Source organism: Nicotiana sylvestris, chromosome 5 (genome assembly GCF_000393655.2).
Source record: "Nicotiana sylvestris chromosome 5, ASM39365v2, whole genome shotgun sequence".
NCBI classification, from domain to species: domain Eukaryota; kingdom Viridiplantae; phylum Streptophyta; class Magnoliopsida; order Solanales; family Solanaceae; genus Nicotiana; species Nicotiana sylvestris.
In genome coordinates this window covers 91,165,633-91,190,435 of record NC_091061.1, presented here as the reverse complement: position 1 = coordinate 91,190,435, position 24,803 = coordinate 91,165,633, and the positions used below count along the sequence as shown (strand labels likewise).

The window sequence follows — 24,803 nt, the reverse complement described above, 5'->3', positions numbered from 1 at the left end:
TAGAGATCGGGTAAGGGCTTGAAATTATCCCGAAGGGAAGGTGTTAGGCACCCCTCAGGATCCACTAGTGTGGTTCTCGGCCATACTATAATTGTGACTTTAAGTAAGCAAATAAGAGTTTCAAATATGAGGGGGTTTTCACATAATGGTTGCAAATAGATAAAATTAAAAGAAGTGAAAGGCAAGCTAAAATTTGAGAAAAACGGTTTAAAATTTTGAAAGGTAAACAACGAAACAAACAAGTAAAGGGAAGGGGGGGTCCTAGGTTTATAAATAATATGGATCACCCCACACAATGTCCGGTAATCGCTCCTTGATGAGGGATTACACGTGACATTATCGCGTGGTCATCACATCCATATCTACCCTTTCCCACCCCGTTAAGGTGTTAAAGCGCGGACTAGTCTCGTTTACTTATTGCATGCTATTACCCGCCCCAATCCTATAAGCCCGGAGGTACTTGGGACTTCTAATCCTGTAATGGTGGAAAAGTTGGCTTATCTGTGGTTTCAAAAGGTAAAAATACTAAGGCGACAAACAAAAGCACGTATAACAAGTATGGGGCAAACACATAAGCAGATACAGCTCAAACAGACCTCCTTAAATCAAAGAAAAGCATCTAGTTTAGCATGTCTTGCATGTACTGATTAGGGTCTGATTAAAACTTAAAAGGGGAAAGCAGGCTGATATATCACATATTTTCAGATAAGAAGTCCGAATTAGACCTGCCCGCTGGTTGTAATTAACAAAAAAAACTGGTGCAGTTATAACTTTTATCCTAAGGCTTGCCTAAGTATTAGATGAAACCTATAGGCATGATATCTACTGGTTTCAAAAAAGATGAAGTGTACTGATTTTAGAAGAGGCCGTCAGTTATTCAGGGAAGAAGAGTTTTGACAAAAGATTCTACAGATGTTGGACAATGATATTACCGATTTTAGACTTATAGGTGAACGAAAACGTTTCATACTAGGTTGTTAATTCCTATAGACATGCTTTCTAGGCGTTGTTGACTTTAAAAACATTGTTATTGACATGCAGAAATCCTATAGGCAAGTCATCTATATGCAGTTAGTTATTTAACTCCTATAAACAGGTTTGCCTAATGACAGATGCACATGCAAATTGTAGGAAGTCCTATAGGCATATTATCTATATGATATACAGAATTTCAGAAATGACTTATGGACATGGTCTCTATATAATACAGAAGTGCAGAAACCTACAGACATGGTCTCTATATAATGCAGAAGTGCAGAAACCTATAGACATAGTATCTATATGAAATGCAGAAGTGCAGAAGTATAATAATTCCCTATGAACATGAAATCTATATCAAATACAGAAGTGCAAAAGTATAATAATTCCCTATGAACATGATATCTATATGAAATGCAGAAGTGCAGAAGTATAATAATTCCCTATGAAATGGGGGTGTGCGATTCATCAGGTGCAATCAGCAATGCCCCTACTCCGTACCCATTTTGATTGGTCGTGCCATCAAAGTCAAATTTCCATGCCCTCCTCTTCTGTGACAACTATTTCCTCGTCTGGGAAGCAATCCTTAAACTCATGTTCCTCCTTGATAGGGTGCAAGGTATTCTGCTATCGCCCTTCCTTTTTGGTATGTCATGATATCTATATGAAATGCAGAAGTGCAGAAGTATAATGATTCCCTATGAACATGATATCTACCCCTTCGCAGGCATGGTTCCCTCCCTTTTCACTAGCCATACCAAATAGTTATTACAGCCCGGAATGAAATAAGAAAAGCTAAATTAAAAGTACAACCAAGGGGAGCCTAATTCAGACTCCAAGTCTGAAATATGAGATGAAGCAACTCTAAAGATCATGATCAAAAGCCTTTCTCTCATCTTTGGATGTGTCAGAGTTACCTAAGAGCCTCATATGGACTCTGGGAAGTGCTCACACCAAAATGTTACCAGATTAAGAACATACTGCAGTGTGGAAGGGCCAACCCTCAAGTGTCCAAGTTCAGAGGGAACTCAAGGTCCCAAGGGAAGGCTCACAAGAGGGGGGCAGAACCTAGAATCTAAGAGAGAGTGCAAGTGCATAAATGAAATTCTGAAAGGGGAAAGGGGGGAAAAGGGAACAACTTAAAAATCAGTGCATATAGGGGTATAGAGGAGTAGGGAATTCGCAAGAACACAAGAGAAGCAGGCTGATGGGCATACTCAGCAATGGGATATGCTGGCACACCCTCCAACTTGTTAGAGGTTAGGACCTCACTGGTTTAGAACTCAAATCATGGGCAAAAACTCATATTGTTATGCCCTAAGTCACCAATTACAAACACATAGGGGTAATGAGGTAGGGAGCAAAGATTCACAGTAGAAACAAGTAGTAGAACATAGGCATATTAAATTAAATATTGAACTCTACATAAGCAGTAAGTTAGCCATGGATATAAAAACTTTAAGTAAACACATTTGGGTGATACTGAAACTAAAATTAGGACATACCAGTTTCAGAGAAAACAAACAAAGAGAAAGTAGTGGTCTTGTAAAGCCAAAGTGCAAATGAGCAATCAAAATGCTATGAGTTTAGAAGAGAATTGTGAAGTCTGAAGTGTAGAAGTATTGAATTGAAGGTGTCCTAAAGTGCAGAAGGGTCATGCCCTTTTATAGTGCAGAAAGCAAGTAGAAATAGGTAAGAAAAATAGTTTGGAAATCAATTACACAAGGTCTCCCTTTAATTAAGGGATTCTGATTTCAAACGGGCAAAATAATTAAGGAAATGGGTCAATCAAACACTTTTCTAGAGCAGTACAAGAGGGGTAAATACATTGAGGTTTATTTAAGGACAAAGTCTTGATAGTACACGGTTTGTGCAAATAAGGAAAAGAAATCAGTTAACGGCTATTAAATCAGAAATTGAGGATTTCGTATGAATGAACCAGGTCAGAAAGATGGGAAGGATTTCGACTTAAGGAAAATTAGTACCAATCAATTAAACCTATTAAAAGGAATTCTGAATCAATCACAATTTGGAAAACCCTTTTGAAGAAAGATTCGTCATGAAGAAATTTGTCATGCTATTCAATAGAAGAGTCTAGTGTAGGAGAATCAGAATTGTGTGCAAACAAAAGAAGTTCACACTTAGTTCATAGACCCAGAAATAAGTCTGAAAGAGTCAAGGGTCCTCAAACAGAACCCTAGTTTGATCATATGACCAAACTCGGAGGAAACCCCCAAATTCTAGGGTTTCCGACTCGAGTCAAATACAGAGATGAGGAGGCAACATGCTCAGAGATTTCTTTTCAGAATCTCATGAGAAGACAAGCATATACAAATAACATTCAAAGCAGACAGAGTGTAGGAGCATAATGAGAGAATAGTCACGACAATAAAATAAACGTGTTTAAGAAAATCTTTTAGAAGGGACTTAAACAGAGTTCAGTAGAAGGCAAACAAAACTTAAGAACTTAGTAGGAAATACATACAGTAGAAGAACACAAAAATACTAGAAAAGCGTAGCAAAAGATCATATAGGAAAATACAACAAGATAAACATGCGAGCGTGGTACAAAACACAGTAGAAAAACAAAACACAGAAGAACATGTATAGCATAAGAAAGCAGTAGAAGCACATGCATGACAATACTCACAAAGAAAGGAAAAGAAGAGTCGGAGAAACATTTTAAGCTTTTTCAGAAACCCTAAATCGGAAAGAAGTAATTTTTTGAAAGAAAAATTGGGGAAAACGTTTAAAACCTCAAGTAGAGCACATATATAGAACAGATCTAAGAAAAAATCAGAGAAAACCTCGAATAGATTAGGGTTTCAGGGGAACCCTAAAGCGAGAAAGGCTTTGAAAAGGTTCGATCTGAGTCGGAGAGGTTAGAACCATGCTCAAAACATCATTGTACGCCGGAGCGAAACGGGCAAGGGTCATAGAACCTTGGATCTGTAAAGATCTGAACGGACACCTTCGAGGTCAGACCTAGTACCTTCGAATACCAAGTGTTTGAGAGCAGAGGGAGATGAGTTTAGGCCATCCATGGCTTGAGATGTCATGGATTCTAGTGAGCTAGAGGTAGAAGACAGTGAGAGAGGCTAGAGTTTCGAGAGGGTTCGAGAGAGTTTGAGAGGAGAGGGATTTCAGAGGTGGCTGATAGAAGAGAATGAGGGGATTAGGGTAGTCATTGGGGAATTAAAAAGGTAAGGAATGATCGTGGCCATTGATCAAAATGATCAACGACTTGGATTAAAAGAGAGGGTCGGGCGGATCGGATAAGCGGGTCACGGGTCGGGTTAAATTGAAATTAGGCTGGGTAATTTGGGATTTGAAATTGGGTTATTTGGGGGATCAATTTGGGCTATAATTGAAACAAAATGGGGCTATATTTTAAATAGCCAGTTTTTCCCTTTTTATTTAATAAAAATAGTAACATGATTTCTAAAAATAAATTAAAGGTACTAAATTAATTAATAATATATAAATATTATATTAAAAATGCTAGAACCAATTTTATAATTATACGCGCAATTAAATCTTAAAATAGGCTAAAATTTCAATTAAATGCAATTTAACTTTTAAAATACTAAATAAATTTACAAAAATGTGCAAAAATTATATTAGCTATATTGTGGTATAAATATGAGAATAAAATAAATTATTCACCAAAGTGATGATTTTGGGAATAATTATTAGTTTTTGTACTACCAAAATAGGGCAATAAATTGATTTAAAAATCTTTTAAAATTAGAAAAAAAATAGTAAAATGCTTGGATATACTATATATGCATACATATGATATTTTGAAAGTATTTTGCATATATAAAATATACAAAGAAAAATTGGGTATCAACAATGATGCAAGCCTCATATTCTGCCATGTTGTTGGTGCATGGAAACCTAAGTTTCGCAGATACAGGGTAGTGTTGGCCTGTTTCTGATACCAAAACCGTTCCAATGCCCACTCCTTTGAAGTTTGCAGCTCCATCAAAGAACATTCTCCAACTGTCATAGGCTTCAGCAATGTCCTCTCTTACGAATGATACTTCTTCGTCGGGAAAATACATTTTCAAGGGTTTGTATTCTCCTCCCACTGGAATTTCAGCAAGATGGTCTGCCAATGCTTGTCCTTTGACCGCCTTCTGAGTTATATAGACTATGTCGAACTCACTTAACAGTATATGCCACTTGGCTAATTTTCCGATCGGCATGGGCTTCTGAAAGATGTACTTCAGAGGGTCCATCCTAGATATGAGGTATGTGGTATAGGCACAGAAGTAATGCCTCAATTTCTGAGCTGTCCAAGTCAAAGCATAACAAATGCACTCCAGCAGAGAGTATCGTGCTTCATAGGGTGTGAACTTCTTACTGAAGTAGTATATGGCTTGCTCCTTTCTCCCTGTCTCGTCATGTTGTCCCAAAACACATCCGAAAGCTCCATCTAACACAGATAGATAGAGTAGCAAAGGTCTCCCAGGTTTCGGCGATACTAGGATTGGTGGTACGGACAAGTAGTCCTTGATTTTGTCGAAAGATTTCTGACAATCTTCGGTCCAACTCGTTTCAGCATCTTTCCTCAAAATTTTGAAGATCGGTTTACATACAATTGTGGACTGTACAATGAAGCGACTGATATAGTTGAGACGTCCTAGGAAGCTCATCACGTCCTTCTTGCTCTTTGGTGGAGGTAATTCTTGAATAGCCTTAACTTTGGACGGGTCCAACCCAATTCCCCGACGGCTGACAATGAATCCCAATAACTTTCCTGTAGGAACACCGAATGCACATTTTGCGGAGTTCAGTTTTAAGTTGTACCTCCTTAACCTATCAAAGAACTTTCTCAAGTCTTCCATGTGATCTGCGACTCTCTTAGATTTGATGACGACGTCATCAATATACACCTCTATTTCCTTGTGTATCATATCATGGAAGATGGTTGTCATGGCTTTCATGTAAGTAGCCTCAGCATTCTTTAGACCGAATGACATCATTTTATAGCAGTATACCCCCCATGGTGTAATGAAAGCTGTTTTCTCCGCGTCTTTTTCATCCATCCAAATCTGGTGATAACTCGCGAAGCAATTTACAAAGGATTGGAGTTCATGCTTGGCGCAATTGTCGATCAAGATATGTATGTTTGGCAGTGGAAAGTTGTCCTTGGGACTTGCTCTGTTAAATCTCAATAGTCAACACATACTTTGACTTTCCCATCTTTCTTCAGAACTGGTACAATGTTGGCTAACCAGGTTGGGTACTCAACTACCTTGAGAACTTTGGCTTTGATCTGCTTAGTAACTTTGTCCTTGATTTTTAGGCTCATGTCTGGTTTGAACTTTCTGAGTTTTTGCTTCACTGGCGGACATATTGGATTGGTAGGTAATTCGTGAGCCGCTATTGATGTGCTCAAACCGGTCATGTCATCATATGACCATACAAAAATATCCTCATACTCCTTCAAGAAACGGATGTACTCCTCCTTCTCTGTCAGTGATAAGTGAATGCTTATGCGAGTCTCTTTGACGGTCTCGATGTCTCCCAAATTTACTACTTCGGTTTCGTCCAGGTTGGACTTAGGTTTATTCTCGAAGTTCTCAACCTCCTTGACAATTTCCTCAGGTACTTCATCCTCTTCTTCTGAGTCACTATCCTTATGTTGCGTTGTCTCATTACATGTCACAGTCACCGATTCATCAGGAAAAGTAATAATAACACTATAGAAAGAAAACTGTGAAAGATAATAATAAATAATAAATAGCAATGCATTGATTAAAAATTGAAAACATCCAAAATAAGTACGGCTTGATGAATCGAGCAATTATTTTAAAACAAACGAGTCTTTAAAACAAATTTACTGAAAACATCTGAAATGCCTAGCATGGCTATAGAAATAAATTAGGCTAAATGCCAAGCTACCCAGGGATTCGGCGGGCCCGGGATGGTGTGACAGTCCAATTCCTAAGAACAACTCCTTTTCCCACAGTCTGAACGGTGAGGTCTTCTTCCTCCTCCTACTCAATTATCGCACTGCAATCCATATCCTCATCCTCTAGGAACAAATTCCTCAGCCCAACTAAAGCTTCTTCTTCTGCAGTTCCCTATATTGTATCAGCCTGGTGAAAAGTCTGACCCAGATGTGGCACTGGTTGCTCGAGAGGGTAATAAGGACCATGCCATGGAGGCGACCAATCGTCATACTCTTGCCATGTATACTAGTATCCGAGCCCGAAGGTTGTACCATGACGTTTTAGTTGTATTGGTTTGGTAATGCCCTGGAGATTCTTCCCAAGCCCCTTGCCGGGTTCATACCCAGACCATGTCAGTATGCTTTCTCTTTTACTACTCCACCATTTGTCTTTCTCAACTGCATTGACATGATTGATATGGTGATAAGTTTCCCCTCCTAGCCTTCTTCTGTTCCCGATAACCGGGATGGTTGGGGTTACTCCTATCTCTGTGAATGATCACTTCCTGATGGTTCCATTCAAACTTCACGGCCTAGGGTAGTATGGAAGCCACAGCCCCAGCGGTATGTATCCAAGGTCGACCCAACAGAAGATTGTATGTAGCTGATATGTCAAGCACTTGGAATTTAACATCGAACCAAGTTGGCCCCATTTGAAAGCAAAGATTAATCTCCCAAATTGTGGCCCTTTGAGACCCATCAAAGGATTTTACGTTCATACTTCCTGCTTTTATCTCATGAAAACCTTTGCCCAATCTTTTCAGAGTAGTCAACAAACAAATGTTGAGGCTTGAACCTCCATCTATCAGGATCCTGACAATGAATTTGTCTTCAAATTGTACTGTGATATGCAGCACCCTATTGTGACTTAACCCTTCAGGCGGTAATTCATCCTCGTGGAAGGTAATCTTATGACTTTCCATCACTTGCCCTACCATATTAGCCATTTCTCCACAGGTGATATCGTTTGGCACATAAGCTTCATTCAACACCTTCATCAAAGCATTCTTGTGCGCCTCTGAATTTTGCAATAATGATAAGATGGATATCTGGGTGGGGGTTCTTGTTCAAATGATCGACGATAGAGTATTCCCCCGCCTATACTTTTCTCCAAAGATCATCCTGTCCCGTTTCAATGACAGGTTGCTTAGTAGCAGCCTCCTTGCTTGATCCTCCCAAGTGTTCCGATGTGTAGATCTTTCCCGTTCTGGTCATTTCTTATGCGACATTAGATTATTCCATCTTTGCCTTTCCCTTTTGCCTAGCTTCGGCAACGTAATCCCAAGGTATGGCTTTAGAATTGAAAGGAGGTGTAGTTGATACTGTCACTATTAAAGGTGTGGCCACTTCTACCTCAAATGGAACAGGTGTCGTGCCCCCTTTTTTCCTCCGCGGAGAAAGTCTGGGTTTCAGCATTCATGGGGTGTAATGACTCATTACCTTTTGGGAATTAGGTATTTGAAGAGTCGCCACCTAACGGATTATGGTGCATTAGGCACCTAGAGTGATTAACTCTTGAGTTGGTTTGCATTACCAGAGATTAGGGTAAGGGCTCGAGGTAACCTCGAGGGAAAGGTGTTAGGCACCCCTCTTAGTCCACAACTGTGGGTCCCGACCGAATTTATATTTACAAATTAGTCCATATAAACAGTTGAATCAAATGAGTTGCAAGTAAAGCACGTTGGATAGTTCAAGTAGTAAGATAAAGGTTTGAACAAGTTGTAAAAGACAAAAAGTTTTAAATAAAGAGAGGATTTGGTAGAGAGGGGTCCTAGGTTGTTTGTCCTATAGGATCACACCATGCAATTTTCAGTAAACACTCCTCGATGAGGGGCTACACATGACATTAACGCGTAGTCATCATATTCCATGTATACCCTTCCCATCCCCTTATTGGTCATGCAAAGCGAGTGTTTGGTCACTGATTCCTATTGCGCGCTGCTACCCGTCTCTTCTTAATGGTCCTAGAGGGAGTTAGGACCTCTACCTATAGGTAGTTTTGGAAATTCCCTTAAGGTTTAGAAAGGCGAAAAACTCTAAGGCGACAGTCAAAAGGGAGAAATTAAGAGGCTCACAGTTTCCTCCTCAAACAAACATACGAGCAGCACGTCTCAAGCACAGTTAAAGTCCTTATTAATCAAAGTCCTAAAGCATGATCTCTAAGTGACTATGCAGAAATAGACCAAACCTTTATACCCAGAAGTTATAAACTAGTAGTTGCCTCAGGATTCCTTTTTTAAAAGCTTATTACAATCAGAAACGTTAAACAACAGAGACAGTTTCAGAGAAATACAGTATTGAAAACGCCCTAAGGCTTGCCTATATGCAGTAGACTGTGTTTATGTTAATGCATAAACAAACAAGTTTTTCGAAATTGATACTTATAGGAATGATATCTAATGTGATTGAGGCAATTTTGAAAGAACTGGTTTTAGGAAATATTGACACTTAATAAGACCAATTTTAAGAAGTAAACTAGGCGAAATGAAATTGATTTATTATGCTAATTAAATTATCATACATAATTGCGAATAGAAATCCCTATAGACATGGTATTTAGGCGCATTACTGGTTTTAGTCAATTTGCAGTAACATATGGAAAGACTTATTAGAACTGAATCGGAATTAAGTCCTATAGGCATGTCATTTACTGATTTAAGACATAATGGTTTGGAACCTAGAAACATGGTTTCTAACATGACAAATGCAGAATCTTATGAACATGGTTTCTATCTAATGCAAAAGAAATTGGAAATGAGATTCTATAAACATGATTTCTATTAGGCAAAAGCAATCAGATTCATAAGAACAAACCTGTGAGCATGTTTTCTACTGAGTAAGGCAGGTAGATTTGAAAAGTAAGATCCTAAGAGAAGGATTTCTACCCATATTACCCCACAAAGTATATATCTACCCACCCTTTTACTAAGTACCCCAAATATCTGTTTATAAATTATTACAGGCCAATAAATGAATTAGCTAAGTAGAAATAGAAATCAAGAAGCTGTTCTATAGGGAGCCTGCAATCAGGCCCAAGTTTCCCAAAGTCTCCAATGGTCTCACAAGCCTCATTTCCATAGACAAATCAGAGTTTAGGTGCATCAAAGTTCCCTAAGGGTCTCAAGGACCCCGAGCAATGCTTACACCTAGACTTAGCAACCAAGCATTGAACCAGTGCAATGTGGAAAGGCCAGCCTCAGTATGCTAGAGTTTAGAGGGCTCTCAAGAGGATCCCAAGGCAGTACATATACTAGAGGGGGCATAACTTATTAACTAAGAGTGAAGTGAAAGTGCAGGACACAAGTTGAAAGAGGTTTATTAAAGACTGGATTTAAAAGTCTTATTTGAAAACCATTAGTAAAGCAACAGAGGTTGTTTGAAAAGAGGTTGGAGTGGTAAACAAAGTCAGACACTTCAGGATAAGGTCATACACAGAATCCAAATGAATTCAGTAGTCACACATGGGTCAAGGGGTTTGGGGATACACAGACATTTGACTGCAAACACATAACCCTAGCAAGGGTCTTAGGACTGGTTTGGACATGCTCAGAAATGGTTGACACTGGAATAATCACAAACCAGTTAGGGAGAACCTAAACACATAGAGGGGGATAGGGATTTGGGATTCATAAGATGGTAAATAAAAGACAATTGACAAGGCATGCTTTGAAACACACATAAGGGAATACATTAATCTAAAGGGAAGGGGAGACATAATAGCATACAAAATGTAACTCAACTACAAGTTTCACAACAGAACCACAAGTAGAAGCAGACTAGAAATAAGAGAAATTGAACAATAAGAGAAACATGCTGTTATTAAGGATTTAAATTAAAACTAGGACATACCAGTGAAGAGAGAAGTAAGCAGAATGAAAGAACAAGAGAGCACAAATGATTAGCCTTGGCTTGCAGCCGGTTAATAACAGCAAATAGCACAAGAGAAAGGGGAAAGCAGAGAATTTTTTATAAGAGAGGTAGTTTTGAAAACTAAATGTTCGTGTGTCTTGTCTTTGTGAAAGACTTAGAGTATTTATAGTTGAAAGTAGGTGGTGAAATAAGGTAAGAATCATAGTAGTATAATAATTGAAGAACTCAGAATCAATCAATTATAGAATCAAGGAAGTACGCCCTTAAGTTAAGGGGATCAAATCAAACGGGAAGATTCAGTATCATATAAGGCAAGAAGAAAAATCAGTGCATGACTAAATAAGGAAGGAGTTAAGGTTCAGTAGGCATAGAGTAGTCGATTAGGACTAGGCACAGAAAAACCCAATTAAGGAATGACTCCGTAAAAATAAAGTACCATAGCAAATAAGGTAATGAAATTAGTCAATTTAAATAGACGAGTAGAATTTTAGGGGTTTGAAATAAAATCTTGCAATCAAGCCATCAATTAAGGAAATTAGAATCAAATCAAGAGAGGGTCATGATTCTATATTGCAACATATAAATAGAGAAAAATGAACAGACATAGCAAACATGCAATGTTAGCCATAATGACAGAAAAAGGCAAGAGATGAACAAACAAAATGAGCATACTCATACAGAAGTGACATAAGTAGGCTAAGGATTCAGTAAAAAACACATTCGAAGCATGGTAACCACGAAAGATTATCAAGAATCAAGTAAACAGGCTAACACACAGAACCAAAGTAGAGGAAATCTTAGAAATTAGGGCCTTTTGACATAGGCGAATTAAAAGTAGTAAGAACATAAGATTGGTCAAACTAAGCAAGGAAAGAGGTTTAAATCATAAAGAAATTCGATTAAAACAACTGTAGAAAGAACTCCGAGAAAACCTTAATTTTTTAAAGAAAGTAAAAATGGTTTAAAGTTGAGGATCTTGTAGAAGAAGTTCGGGAATAGTGCAAATCATAAGAAGAAATAGAATTAAAGCGCTAAAAATAACATAGATCTAAGGGATTCATACGAGAGTTAGGGTTTCAAAGGGAAACCCAAATAGAACGTAAGAACCTGTCGTAAACTTCACCGATCGTGATAAATAAAGTGTGATTTTGCCCAAAATCACACTGGAGAATCCATGAGTAACAGAAACAGAAACCCTAGATCCTTGAAGGCCTTATAGATGATGAGCAATGCGGTGGAGTGACCATTAGAGGTTTGGGGTTGAGAGGTAGTCGCTGGAGATGACCGGAGAAGGAGGCGACGGTTGAAAAGTGATTAGGGTTAGGTTGAGAGAGAAGAGGGAGGTGAGAGCTTCTGAAGGCGGCGGATTGGAAAAATGATTAGGGTTTGGGGGGTTGATGAGAGTTAAAAAAGGAAGGGGCTTGTTTGGACCGTTGATTTGGGAGATCAACGGTCAGGATTCAACCGGATAGGTGGGTTCCTGGTTTGGGTAGGGTTTTGTAAGGTATGGGTCGGGTTATTTAATAGGAATTGGGTTGGGGATTGGGTCCGATTTGGGCTACAATTGAAAGCCAAATCTGGCTATTATTTCAATAGCCAATTTTTCCTATTTTAATTTATAAAAATAATCGATAATTTTTGAAAAATAATTTAAGGTTCTAAAATGATTTAAAATACATAATTATCATTTTAAAAATATAAGGATCAATTTTATGCATATAAAATATAATTGTATATTAAAATGGGCTAACATTGCAATTATATGCAATTTAGCTTAAAAAATACTAAATGTGATTGTAAAAATACATAAAAATTATATTAACCATATTTTGACATAATTAATTCAATTAAATAAATAAATTATCAAAACAATAATTTTGAAAATAATTATTGGTGATTTTATGAATAAAAGGGGAGAAAATAAATCAATTTAAACCCTTAAAATTGTGGAAAAAATAATAGAAACCTTGTGCATGCTTATATATGAATATATATGCTATTTTGAAGGCATTTATGCATATTCAAAATATATAGGGAAAATTGGGTATCAACAGCTGCCCCTAAGGATGAAAGAGTTTTCGGGTAAAGAAATGATGGCCAATTTTAACCGTATGGGATGTTTTAAAAGACAGAGGCCGAGTCCCAGTTTCCAAGTTGCCTACATATCCCTGGTTTTACAGGAATCAGGCCATGTGTAGTTCTGGGTTCACCATGCGGAGTATGCCGATGAAATTATTGTAAGAATGGACACGAGGCGCGGAAGCGGCTACGATTGGGACGGTTAGAGGGAACTGGAGTGGGATTGCTTCTGCTAGGATAGAGGTTTCTTACTAGTTACCTGCAGATAAAAGATTCTACAAACATATTTGCAAAAATTTAAACATGATGCAAATTCCCTTTGGACCATGAAAGTTGTCTTCAGACAGTTAAAGATGACGTCATTGGACCATGACGTCCTGGGCCATGAATTGTTTAATGAGGGATTCAGAGGCCATGAAATTATGTTCTCGGTCCATGAGAATGGTGCCTCTAAACCATGACGCCTTTGAATAATGATGTGCAAATTTGAGAGATCCTCAGGCCATGGCATGGTGTCTTCCGGCTATGAGGATGGTGCCTTTAGACTATGACACCTTTGGACGGATTGGCAATGTTTCAGCCCATGATATGCAATAATATGATGTAACAAGACAAGGTTTAGTCTTGCGAAGTTGAGGGCAGAGCTTAGCCCGATTGAAAAGCAGGTAGATAGTAGTAGAAAAAATAGAGCAATATTAGTGCAAAGAGGGGCAGTGCTTAGTCCTGTGCAAGTGGGGAGGAAAGGATTAGCCTCATGCAAATATGTTGAGGCAAGGATTATCCTCATGCAAATATGTGGAGGCAAGGATTAGCCTCATACAAATATGGAGTTAGGGCTTAGACTCATGCAGGTATGGAGGCAAGGATCAGCCTCATGCAGAGAGAAGGCGATGCTTAGCCTTATACAAATATGGAGTCCGGGATTAGACTCATGCAAATATAGAGTCGGAGATTAGACTCATGCAAATATGGAGTCAGAGATTAGACTCATGCAAAGAGAAAATAGCAGATAAGGGTAGAGTATATCTTAGCTAGGATAGGTTCAACGTTTAACGACCAGATGGATGGTGAATTTGCTTTGTGTATGAATGCTATCGTCAAATTTGCCTGCATTCAAAGAAAAATCATAAGTTTCATGAAGGGAGGTTGGTTCTTGCTTCGTCTGCCGGCCTTGCTTTGCTCCGTTCTAGAAGCCCCATTCGAGTTCCCCTAGGTAGCACCTGATTGTTATGAAAAAATAGAATTTTCGAAAAACATGCATTCTTTGATAAAATAGGATTGTTTTGGAAGCGTATTGATATATCAAGTAACTTTTGATGAACTAGCGATTGTGACACATTTCAAAGGCATTGCAGCTCTCTTATGTTGGAACATTTGAGAGTCCTCCTCAAAATTCTGCCCCAGTTTGGCAGATGATTTCGAACTGTTTGCAGATGGCGGACCTCGTTGAGTCTTCTTCGGAATTTTGAGAATCCTTCTCAAAATTCTGCCCCAGTTCTTGACTAATGATTGACTTCCTAGCATGTGATGGTGCTGGCTGGACTTGTTCCGGAATTTTGAGGACCCTCCTCAAAATTCTGCCCCAGTTTATGATTTTGGGGGAAAATAAAAATTTTATTATGATATGACCGAACCCATAAGGCTGCCTACATATCCCCTCTTAAACGGGAATCAGGTCAAGTGTAGTTCAATTACATCAGAAAAGAAATGTAAATAATCTAAGCATAGTATCTCTTGACTGTGTCTGAATTGATTGGTTTTGACCAGATTTCTCAATCCATTTCTGCAAGTATGAGTGCTCCTCCTGTTAGTACTCTGTGAACCATATACGAACCTTGCTAGTTGGGAGAGAATTTCCCTTTGGCTTCATCTTGGTTTGGGAAAATCTTTTTCAATACCAGTTGCCCTAGTGCGAACTGTCTTAGTTTGACCCTTTTGTTGAAAGCTCTGGACATTCTGTTCTAATAAAGTTGGCTGTGACATATTGCGTTCATCCTTTTTCCATCGATAAGGGCCAATTGCTCATAGTGACTTCTTATCCATTCTGCATCGTTGAGTTCAGCTTCTGTAGGATTCTTAAAGAAGGAATCTCTACCTCGGCCTGGATGACAACCTCAGTACCATAAACTAGCATATAGGGGGTTGCCCCGGTTGATGTACGAACTGTGGTGCGGTACCCTAACAAAGCAAAGGGTAACTTCTCATGCCACTGCTTGTGATTCTCTACCATTTTCCTTAGTATCTTTTTAATGTTCTTGTTGGCGGCTTCTACGGCTCCATTCACCTGATGTATGTAGGCGGTAGAATTATTATGCTTGATTTTGAAAGTTTCACATATAGCTTTCATCAGATCACTATTGAGGTTGGCAGCATTGTCAGTGATAATGAACTCAGGAACTCCGAATCGGCACATAGTATGATCCTTGACAAAATCTGCGGCGACTTTCTTGGTTACAGCTTTGTAAGATGCAACTTCTACCTATTTTGTGAAGTAATCAATGGCTACCAGAATAAACCGGTGTCTTGTTGAAGTCATGGGCTCAATCGAACCAATAACATCCATTCCCCAGGCGGCGAATGGCCTAGGTGAGCTTGTTCCATTGAGCTCGTTTGGTGGCACTTTTATCATGTCGGCATGTACTTGACATTGAAAGCATTTACGGACATACTGAATACAATCCGCCTCCATGGTCATCTAAAAGTAACCTGCCCTGAGTATCTTCTTGGCCAGAATAAAACTATTCATGTGCGGACCGCAGGTCCCAGTATACACATCCTCAAGTAGCTTAGAAGCTTCCTTTGCGTCGATACACCTTAGCAAACCCAAATCCAGAGTTCTTCTGTACAAGCTCCCTCTACTGTGGAAGAAGTGATTTGACAATCTCTGGAGCGTGCGTTTCTGAATGTGATTTGCGTGCTCCGGATATTCTCCTCTTGATAAGTACTCCTTAATGTCATAGAACCAAGGCTTTCCATCCGCTTCTTCCTCGACATGAGCGCAATATGCCAGCTGATTATAGATCCTCACCGGAATAGGATCAATATAGTTCTTATTTGGATGCTGTATCATTGATGACAAAGTGGCTAATGCGTCGGCCAACTCATTTTGAATTCTGGGCACATGTCGGAATTCTATTTTCGTGAACCTCCTTTTCAGTTCTTGCACATGGTGCAGATAAGGCAATATCTTGGAATTCTTGGTAGCCCATTTTCCTTGCACCTGGTGCACAAGAAAATCTGAATCGCTGATGACCAACAACTCTTGAATGTTCATGTCGACCGCCATATTGAGCCATAGTATGCAGGCTTCATATTCTACCATGTTGTTGGTGCAGGGAAATCTGGGTTTAGCAGATACCGGATAATGCTGACCCATGTCTGATATCAAAACTGCTACAATGCCTACTCCTTTGAAATTTGCGGCTCCGTCAAAGAACATCCTCCAACCGTCATATGCTTCCATAATGTATTCTCCGACAAATGATACTTCTTCATTAGGAACATACGTTTTCAAGGGTTCGTATTCTCCTCCCACTGGATTTTCAGTGAGGTGATCTACCAATTCTTGTCCCTTGACTGCGTATAGACGATGTCGAACTCACTCAGTAGTATTTGCCATTTAGCCAACTTCCTAGTAGGCATGGACTTCTGAAATATGTACTTTAGAGGATCCATCCTGGATATGAGGTATGTAGTGTAGGCACAGAAATAATGCCTCAACTTCTGGGCTGTCCAGGTCAAAGCACAACAAGTACGTTCAAGTAGAGAATATCGTGCTTCATAAGGTGTGAATTTCTTACTCAGGTAATATATGGCTTGCTCCTTTCTTCCTGTCTCATCATATTGTCCCAGAATACATCCGAAGGCTCCATCTAACACAGATAGATAAAGTAGCAAAGGTTGTCCTGGTTCTAGCAGGACCAGAACTGGCGGTATGGACAGGTATTCCTTGATCTTGTCAAAAGCTTTCTGACAATCCTCGGTCCAACTTGTCTCGGCATCCTTTCTTAGTATCTTAAAGATGGGTTCACATATTACTGTGGACTATGCTATGAATCAGCTGATGTAGTTGACGTCCTAGGAAGCTCATCACATTCTTTTTGCTTTTAGGTGGAGGTAACTCCTGAATAGCTTTGACTTTAGTCGGATCTAGCTCGATCCCTCGACGACTGACAATGAATCCCAATAACTTTCCTACGAGGACCCTAAATGCACACTTTGCGGGGTTCAACTTCAAATTGTACATCCTGAGCCTGTCGAAGAACTTCCTCAAGTTTGCTATGTGATCTGTGGCCCTTTTGGATTTGATAATGACGTCGTCCACATATACCTCTATTTCCTTGTATATCATATCATGGATGATAGTTGTCATGGCCCTCATGTTAGTGGCCCCAACATTCTTTAGACCGAATGACATCATCTTATAACAGTATACACCCCAAGCCATAATAAAAGCTGTCTTCTCGGCATCTTCTTCATCCATCCAGATCTGATGATAACCTGTGAAGCAATCTACAAAGGATTGGAGTTCATGCTTGGCGCAATTATCGATCAGGATATGTATATTTGGCAGTGGAAAATCGTCTTTGAGACTTGCTCTGTTTAAATCTCGATAATCAACACATACCCTGACCTTCATGTCCTTCTTCGGAACTGGCATGATATTAGCTAACCAAGTTGGGTACTCAACCACCCTGAGAACTTTGGCTTTGATCTTCTTGGTAACTTCCTCTTTGATCTTCAAACTCATGTCTGGTTTGAATTTTTTGAGTTTCTCCTTGACTGGCGGGCACATAGGATTGGTAGGAAACTTGTGAGCTACTATAGATGTGCTCAAACCGGTCATATCATCATACGACCATGCGGAGATATCCTTATATTCCTTTAGAAAACGGACATACTCTTCCTTCTCTGTTGGTGACACATGAATGCTGATACGGGTCTCTTTGATGGTCTCGGCGTCTCCCAAATTTACTACTTCTGTTTCATCCAAGTTGGATTTAGGCTTGTTATCAAAATTCTCAACTTCACTGACAATTTCCTCGGGTATCTCATCTTCTTCCTCTGAGTCACTATTCTCATGTTGCGTTGCCACATTACATGTCACAGTCACTGGTTCATCAGGAAAAGTAATAATAACACTGTAGAAGGGAAAACTATAAAATAGTAATGAATAAAGATAAAGTATAAGTACATTTGATTAAAACTGAGAAAATTGTTCAAACAAAGCTTGGCTCGATGGATCGAGCATTTATTTTAAAACAAAATTGCTGAAAAATTTAAATGCCTAAAACAACTATAAATTTTGCCAAGCTACCTAGGGACTTGGCGGGCTCGTGATGGTGTGGCGGTCCAGTTTCTGAGAATGGCTCCCTTTTCCACAGTCTGAATGGAGAGGCCTTCTTCCTCCTCCTCCTCTTCCTCAATTATGGCACTGCAGTCCATATCCTCATCTTCCAAGAACAGATCCTTCAGCCCAGCTAGTGCTTCTTCTTCAGCAGTTCCTCATATTGTGTCCACCTAATGGAAAGCCTGTTCCAAGCGGGGTATCGGTTGTTCAAGAGGGTAATACAGTCCACGCCATGGAGGCAGCCATTCCCTGTACTCCTGCCATGTATACTAGTATCCGAGCCTAAAGGTGGTACCATGATTTTTCAGCCGTATCGGTTTGGTGATACCCTGGAGGTTCTTTCCCAACCCTTTGCCGGGTTCATATCCGGACCATACTATTATGCTTTCTATTTTGTTGCTCCACCACTTATCCTTCTCGACGGCATTGACCCGTTCAATATGATGATAGGTTTCCCCTCCTAGCCTTCTTTTATGTCCAATGAGCGGAATGGTTTGGCTGGTGTAGATGGGGTTACTTCCATCTCCATGAATGATTACCTCCTGACAGTTCTATTTGAATTTTATGACTTGATGTAATGTGGAGAGCATGGCTCCAGCAGCATGGATCCATTGGTGGCCCAACAAAAGATTATATGAGGCTGGTATGTCAAGCACATGGCGTTCAACGTCGAACCAAGTTGGCCCCATCTGCAAACAAAAGTTGATTTCCCCGATCGTGGCCCTCTGGGATCCATCAAAAGCCTTTACATTCATGTTTCCAGTCTGTATTTTGTGGAAACCTTTGTCCAACCTTTTCAAGGTATCCAGTGGACAAATATTCAGACTAGAACCTCCATCAACCAGGACCCTGACAATGAACTTATCTTCAAATTGTACCGTAATGTACAATGCTCGATTGTGATTCAAACCTTGGGGTGGTAGCTCATCTTCGTGGAAGATAATCTTATGGCTCTCCAGTACCTGACCAACCATGTTGGCCATTTCTCCACCAGTGATTTTATTAGGTACATAAGCCTCGCTCAGTACTTTCATCAAGATTCTTGTGTGCCTCTGAATTCTGTAGTAGTGACAAGATAGATATCTGAGTAGGGACTTTGTTCAGGTGATCAATAACAGAATACTCTTTCGCCTGTACTTTCCTCCACAGGTCATCTGGCCCTGTCTCGATGATAGGCTGCCTAGTAGTGGCATCCTTACTTGAACCTCCCAGGTGTTCACGTGTGTAGACTCTTCCAGTTCTAGTCATCCCTTGTGCGACATCAGATTCTTCTATATTAGTCTTCCATTTTCATCGAGCCTCAGCGACATAATCCAAGGGTATTGCCTTTGAGTTAGATGGGGGTGTGGTTGACACTGTCACAGTAAAATGTGTGACCACTTCTACCTCAAATAGAGTGGAGGTGGCTGCGGCGGAGCTACTTCCACCTTGAATGGAACTGATACAGTTACCTCACTGCCAATAGGTGCCTGAGTTTGAACCACAATAGGAGTGAGTGTAACCACGACCTTAAAGTCATCGCCTTCTCGGATAAGCCTGATTGACCCCTTAGGGTCCCATTCCTCGTTTGTTTCTATAACATGTACATCGTCACCTCTACGATCAGGGAGGGGATCGTTACGGACATTTGGTGTGGCCTCCTTCACTTGTATGACCTTGTTGTCAATGAGTGTCTGAATCTTATCATTCAATGTTCGGCACTCAGTAGTGGTGTGCCCTTTCATGCCGGAGTGGTATGCATAGGTTTTGTTCGGATTGACCCATTGGGATGGATTTTCCAGTGCCACAGCGGGAATAGGAGTGACGTAACCTGCTGCCTTTAACCTTTCATACAATTGGTCAATGGGCTTATCAATGGTGGTGTATTGTCTGGGTGGCTTGCGGTGGAAGTTGGGTCTTGGTCTTGGATAAATTTGGCGAGTTAGTGGTGATTGGAAGTGGGATAGTTGGGAATTATAGGTATGATGGACAACGACTGGTTAGGATATCTGGGAGATGAAGGTTGATATGTAGGTGGAGATGTTTGATATGTGGGTGGAGGTGTTTGATAGGTGGATGGAGGTGTTTGATAGGTGGGTGGAGGTGTTTGGTATATAGGTAGGGGTGTTTGGTATGTGAGTGGAGTTTTTGGGCCCTAGGCCACCATTATTGCCCCAACATCTCTTTTCTTAGATATGCCACCTGATTGGAGTGCCTTATTCGTGGCTTGCAGTGCTTCAAAATTTGTTACCATCCCTCTATTGATTCCTTCATCAATCCTTTCCCCGAGCTTGATGATATCAGAGAATTTGTGATTTTCGACGACCATCTGTCTCTCATAATATTGTGAATCCTGTGCTCTGACGAAGAATTTATTCATATGTTCTTCGTCCAAAGAGGGCCTGACCCTGGCGACTTCCGACCTCCAACGAGTAGCATACTCGCAAAAAGTCTCAATAGGCTTCTTCTTGAGATTCTGAATGTAAAAGATATCAGGTGCATTTTCTGTGTTGAACCTGAATCGGTCCATGAAATCTGACGCCATGCTTACCCAATTTGACCATTTCTTGGGATTCTGGCTGATATACCAAGACAATGCATTCCCAGTAAGGCTCCTCATAAAGAGCTTCATTCGAATCTTTTCATATTTTCCAACCCCGACCAGCTTATCACAATTAGTCCTTAGGTGAACCCTGGGATCACCTGTACCATTAAACATTTCGAACTTGGGAGGTTTGTACCCCTCTGACAGTTCCACATCGGGTTGTATGCACAGATCTTCGTAGTTCAAACCTTCTATTCCTCTGTCACCTTTAACACCTTGAACTCAGCTTGTCAATTTCTTGAGTTCTTCGGCCATGTTCTTAATGAGCAGGTCCTTTTGGAGGATTCTAGTGCACATGATATTGGCTGGGTAGAATGTGGTATAGTTTCCACGTATATGGGGTTGCTCTGATGGGTGCCAGGAACTTGGGTATAGTGATGGTCATTGGTAGAGTTTTGCGGATCGGGAATGAGCGGTGGTGTAATTTGGGAAGTGTGGTAAGTGGTGGTTGGTGGGTATGGAATTGGTTGATGATGTTGTTGTGGGGGAGTTGGTACCGGCAATGGATTGATATTTTGAGGTGGAGTTGCGTATTGATTTAGTATGGTAGGATTTTGTGGCTGTTGGTTTTGTGTGTTTTGAGGAGGTGTTGGGTTCTTCGCGTTCTGTTGGTGGATATCAGGGACATTTAGGGTGAGTCACAATTTTGCCAAATTGCAGACCTGCTCAAGTTCTCCTTGCAGTTCTAGTATCTTTTTTTCAAGTCTCAAAACCAGGTCATTCGGGGCCGGAGTACTACGACCATCGGAAGTCTCTGCGTTCTCAATGTTTTCCTTTCGTATTCCACTTATGTCTTCCATCTTTGCTTTCCCTCTGCTTTTTGTGTTTCATTAAGGTGGAGGAGGTGGAGGGCCTCTGGATCTAGTATGATATGTTGATGAGGCCAGTATGGATGAACCAACTTATAGGGATGGGAATAATAATAATAAAAAATAAATAAAGCAAAAAGGTAACAAGTTAGTAGGGATCCTAAAATGTTTGCAGTATTTAAACACAAAGTGCGAGATATAAACTCGTATCCTAATTTGGGAGCCTCATTGTGCCCGAGGTAGGTCTAGCGACAAATAAATTTGGAGAACTTCAAATGCCAATAAATGCTTCATTTCATAATATAAATGTAGACGAATCCAGAATGACACTATCATAATAATAAACAAGTCACTACTGGCACTTGACCTTATTACATTTTAGGGAAAGCAAGTAAATCTAATCTATTTGGTCTCGGAAGTACCTTCCTCAGGTTGAATGTTCTCCTTGATCAAATCCTCCAGTTCACGTAGGTTCACCAGTAAAAATGCCTTTGCCAAATGTTCTCCTCCATTTCCCTCAGCATTCTGGCAATTGGTGACTTTTTTCCTTACATTTCCTTCCAATTCTAACAAGCTGTATTCCAGATATTCCAGCTTTTCGCTGGATTTGGCGGCCCTCTCTTTTCATTCGTTGATTTGGTCATTTGACGGAAGATTCCTCCACCAGTCTAGCAAGAGTGAGGGTGTACTAACCATACCGAAGCTGGGGACCTCGTTCTTCATTTTCAGCAAAACAAAAGGGTTAGACCTTACCCCCACTGGACTCGACTATTTATACATTCATGATCAACATATCAGCATTTAGTTCTCCAAATTAATGCACAAAACGTGGTTGCATCCGTTGGGATTATGGAAAACCCGATGAACTTTGGATAAGGCTTATCTTAAAGGATTATTATGTGGACAACATAACTGATCCAACTAGGTTTGACCATGATGCATGCACAATTTAAACAAAGTAAGGTTTCTGTGGGGTTTTAGACTGGTACCCTCAAGCGGACAACTTGAGGGGGAAGGCACGAAACCATCAACTGCACCTCTGATCGACTGGTTTTACCGCAAATAAGCCTTTCTGAATTTAAGGGTAATAAATAGGAAGAGCGCAACCACTCATTAAAGCGTTGCTATAGGATTTGAGACGCACGAGTGGAATATGATGTGGAGCATGATTTATGCAGCAGTTAATAATATGTAGGCAAGTATTTTCACATAGGAAAAATAAATACAACATTTAAATAATTGAAAAGACAGTTACATAAAAAGTAAAACAAAGAGACAAGTCAGCTTTTAGGGTAATAAAGGAATCATAAATGCTTGAAAAATAGACAGTTAAATACAGATAAGGGAGCAGGGTACGGGATAAGCATGCTTGGACTAATTTGTAAAGACAAGTTCGTTATGGTAAGAGCCTAAAAGATATCCCCAGCAGAGTCGCCATGCTGTCGCGCCACCTTTTTTCATCTGGGGAGAAAGTCCGGGTTTCGACATTCACGAGTTGTAATGACTCATTTCCTTTTGGGAATTGTGTATTTGAAAAGTTCCCACCTAACGGATTATGGTGCATTAGGGCACCTAGAGTGATTAACTCTTGAGTTGGTTTGCATTATCAAAGATTAGGGTAAGGGCTTGAAGTAATCTCGAGGGGAAGGTGTTAAGCACCCCTCTTAGTCCACAACTGTGGGTCCTGACCGAACTTATATTTATAAATTAGTCCATATAAACAGTTGAATCAAATGAGTTGCAAGTAAAGCACGTTGGATAGTTCAAGTAGTAAGATAAAGGTTCGAACAAGTTGTAAAAGACGAAAAGTTTTAAATAAAGAAAGGATTTGGTAGAGAGGGGTCCTAGGTTATTTGTCCTATAGGATCACCCCACGCAATGTCCGGTAAACACTTCTTGATGAGGGGCTACATGTGACATTAACGCGTAGTCATCATATCCCATGTCTACCCTTCCCATCCCCTTATTGGTCATGCAAAGCGAGTGTTTGGTCACTAATTCCTATTGCGTGCTGCTACTCGTCCCTTCTTAATGGCCCCGGAGCATGTTAGGACCTTTACTTATAGGTAGTTTTGGACATACCCTTAAGGTTTAGAAAGGCGAAAAACTCTAAGGAGATAGTAAAATCATTGAGGACTTTCACATAATGGGAGCAATTAAGAGGCTCACAGTTTCCTCCTCAAACAAACATACAAGCAGCATGTCTCAAGCGTAGTTAAAGTCCTTATTAATCAAAGTCCTAAAGCAGGATCTCTAAGTGACTATGCAGAAATAGACCAAACCTTTTATACCCAGAAGTTATAAACTAGTAGTTGCCTAGGGATTCCTTTTTTAAAAGCTTATTAGAATCAGAAACGTTAAACAACAAAGACAGTTTCAGAGAAATAAAGTTTTGAAAATGCCCTAAGGCTTGTCTATATATAGTAGACTGTGTTTATGTTAATGCAGAAACAAACATGTTTTTTGAAATTGATACATATAGGCATGATATCTAATGCGATTGAGGCAATTTTGAAAGAACTGGTTTCAGGAAATATTGACACTTAATAAGACTAGTTTTAAGAAGTAAACTAGGCGAAATGAAATTGATTTATTATTTTAATTAGATTATCAGACATAATTGCAAATAGAAATCCCTATAGGCATGGTATCTAGGTGTATTACTGGTTTTAGTAAATTTGCAGTAACATATGGAAAGACTTATTGGAACTGAATTGGAATTAAGTCCTATAGGCATAACATCTACTGATTTAAGACATAATAGTTTGGAACCTAGAAACATGGTTTCTAACATGACAAATGCAGAATCTTATGAACATGGTTTCTATCTAATGCAAAAGAAATTGGAAATGAGATCCTATATGCATGATTTCTATTAGGCAAAAGCAATCAGATTCACAAGAGCAAACATGTGAGCATGTTTTCTACTGAGTAAGGCAGGTAGATTTGAAAAGTAAGATCCTAAGAGTAGGATTTCTACCCATATTACCCCACAAAGTAATATCTACCCACCCTTTTACTAAATACCCCAAATATCTGTTTACAAATTATTACAGGCTAATAAATGAATTACATAAGTAGAAATAGAAATCAAGAAGCTATTCTATAGGGAGCCTGCAATCAGGCCCACCCAAAGCCTCCAATGGTCTCACAAGCCTCATTTCCATAGAC

At 39.8% G+C, this 24,803-nt stretch overlaps 1 protein-coding gene across 1 annotated transcript; it reads right to left on the bottom strand.

Moving 5' to 3' along the window:
• Positions 1 to 15,584: 15,584 nt before the first annotated feature.
• Positions 15,585 to 19,487, bottom strand: LOC138868971 (uncharacterized). The gene is made up of 4 exons (XM_070146553.1): positions 19,268 to 19,487; positions 18,215 to 18,381; positions 16,690 to 16,903; positions 15,585 to 16,465 (listed from the first exon to the last, which is right to left on the bottom strand). Exons 1-4 carry the CDS (start codon positions 19,485 to 19,487, stop codon positions 15,585 to 15,587), a joined length of 1,482 nt encoding a protein of 493 aa, XP_070002654.1.
• Positions 19,488 to 24,803: the final 5,316 nt, after the last annotated feature.

What these genes read in the sequence shown, in the direction of transcription:
- LOC138868971 (XM_070146553.1), bottom strand. Translation starts at nt 19,487, where the DNA reads ATGACTAGAACTGGAAGAGTCTACACACGTGAACACCTGGGAGGTTCA. An exon ending in ACACAAGAATCTTGATGAAA is followed by an intron (nt 18,382 to 19,267) that starts GTACTGAGCGAG and finishes GAACTGCTGAAG; the next exon opens with AAGAAGCACTAGCTGGGCTG. An exon ending in CACCATCACGAGCCCGCCAA is followed by an intron (nt 16,904 to 18,214) that starts GTCCCTAGGTAG and finishes CCCATCTTTAAG; the next exon opens with ATACTAAGAAAGGATGCCGA.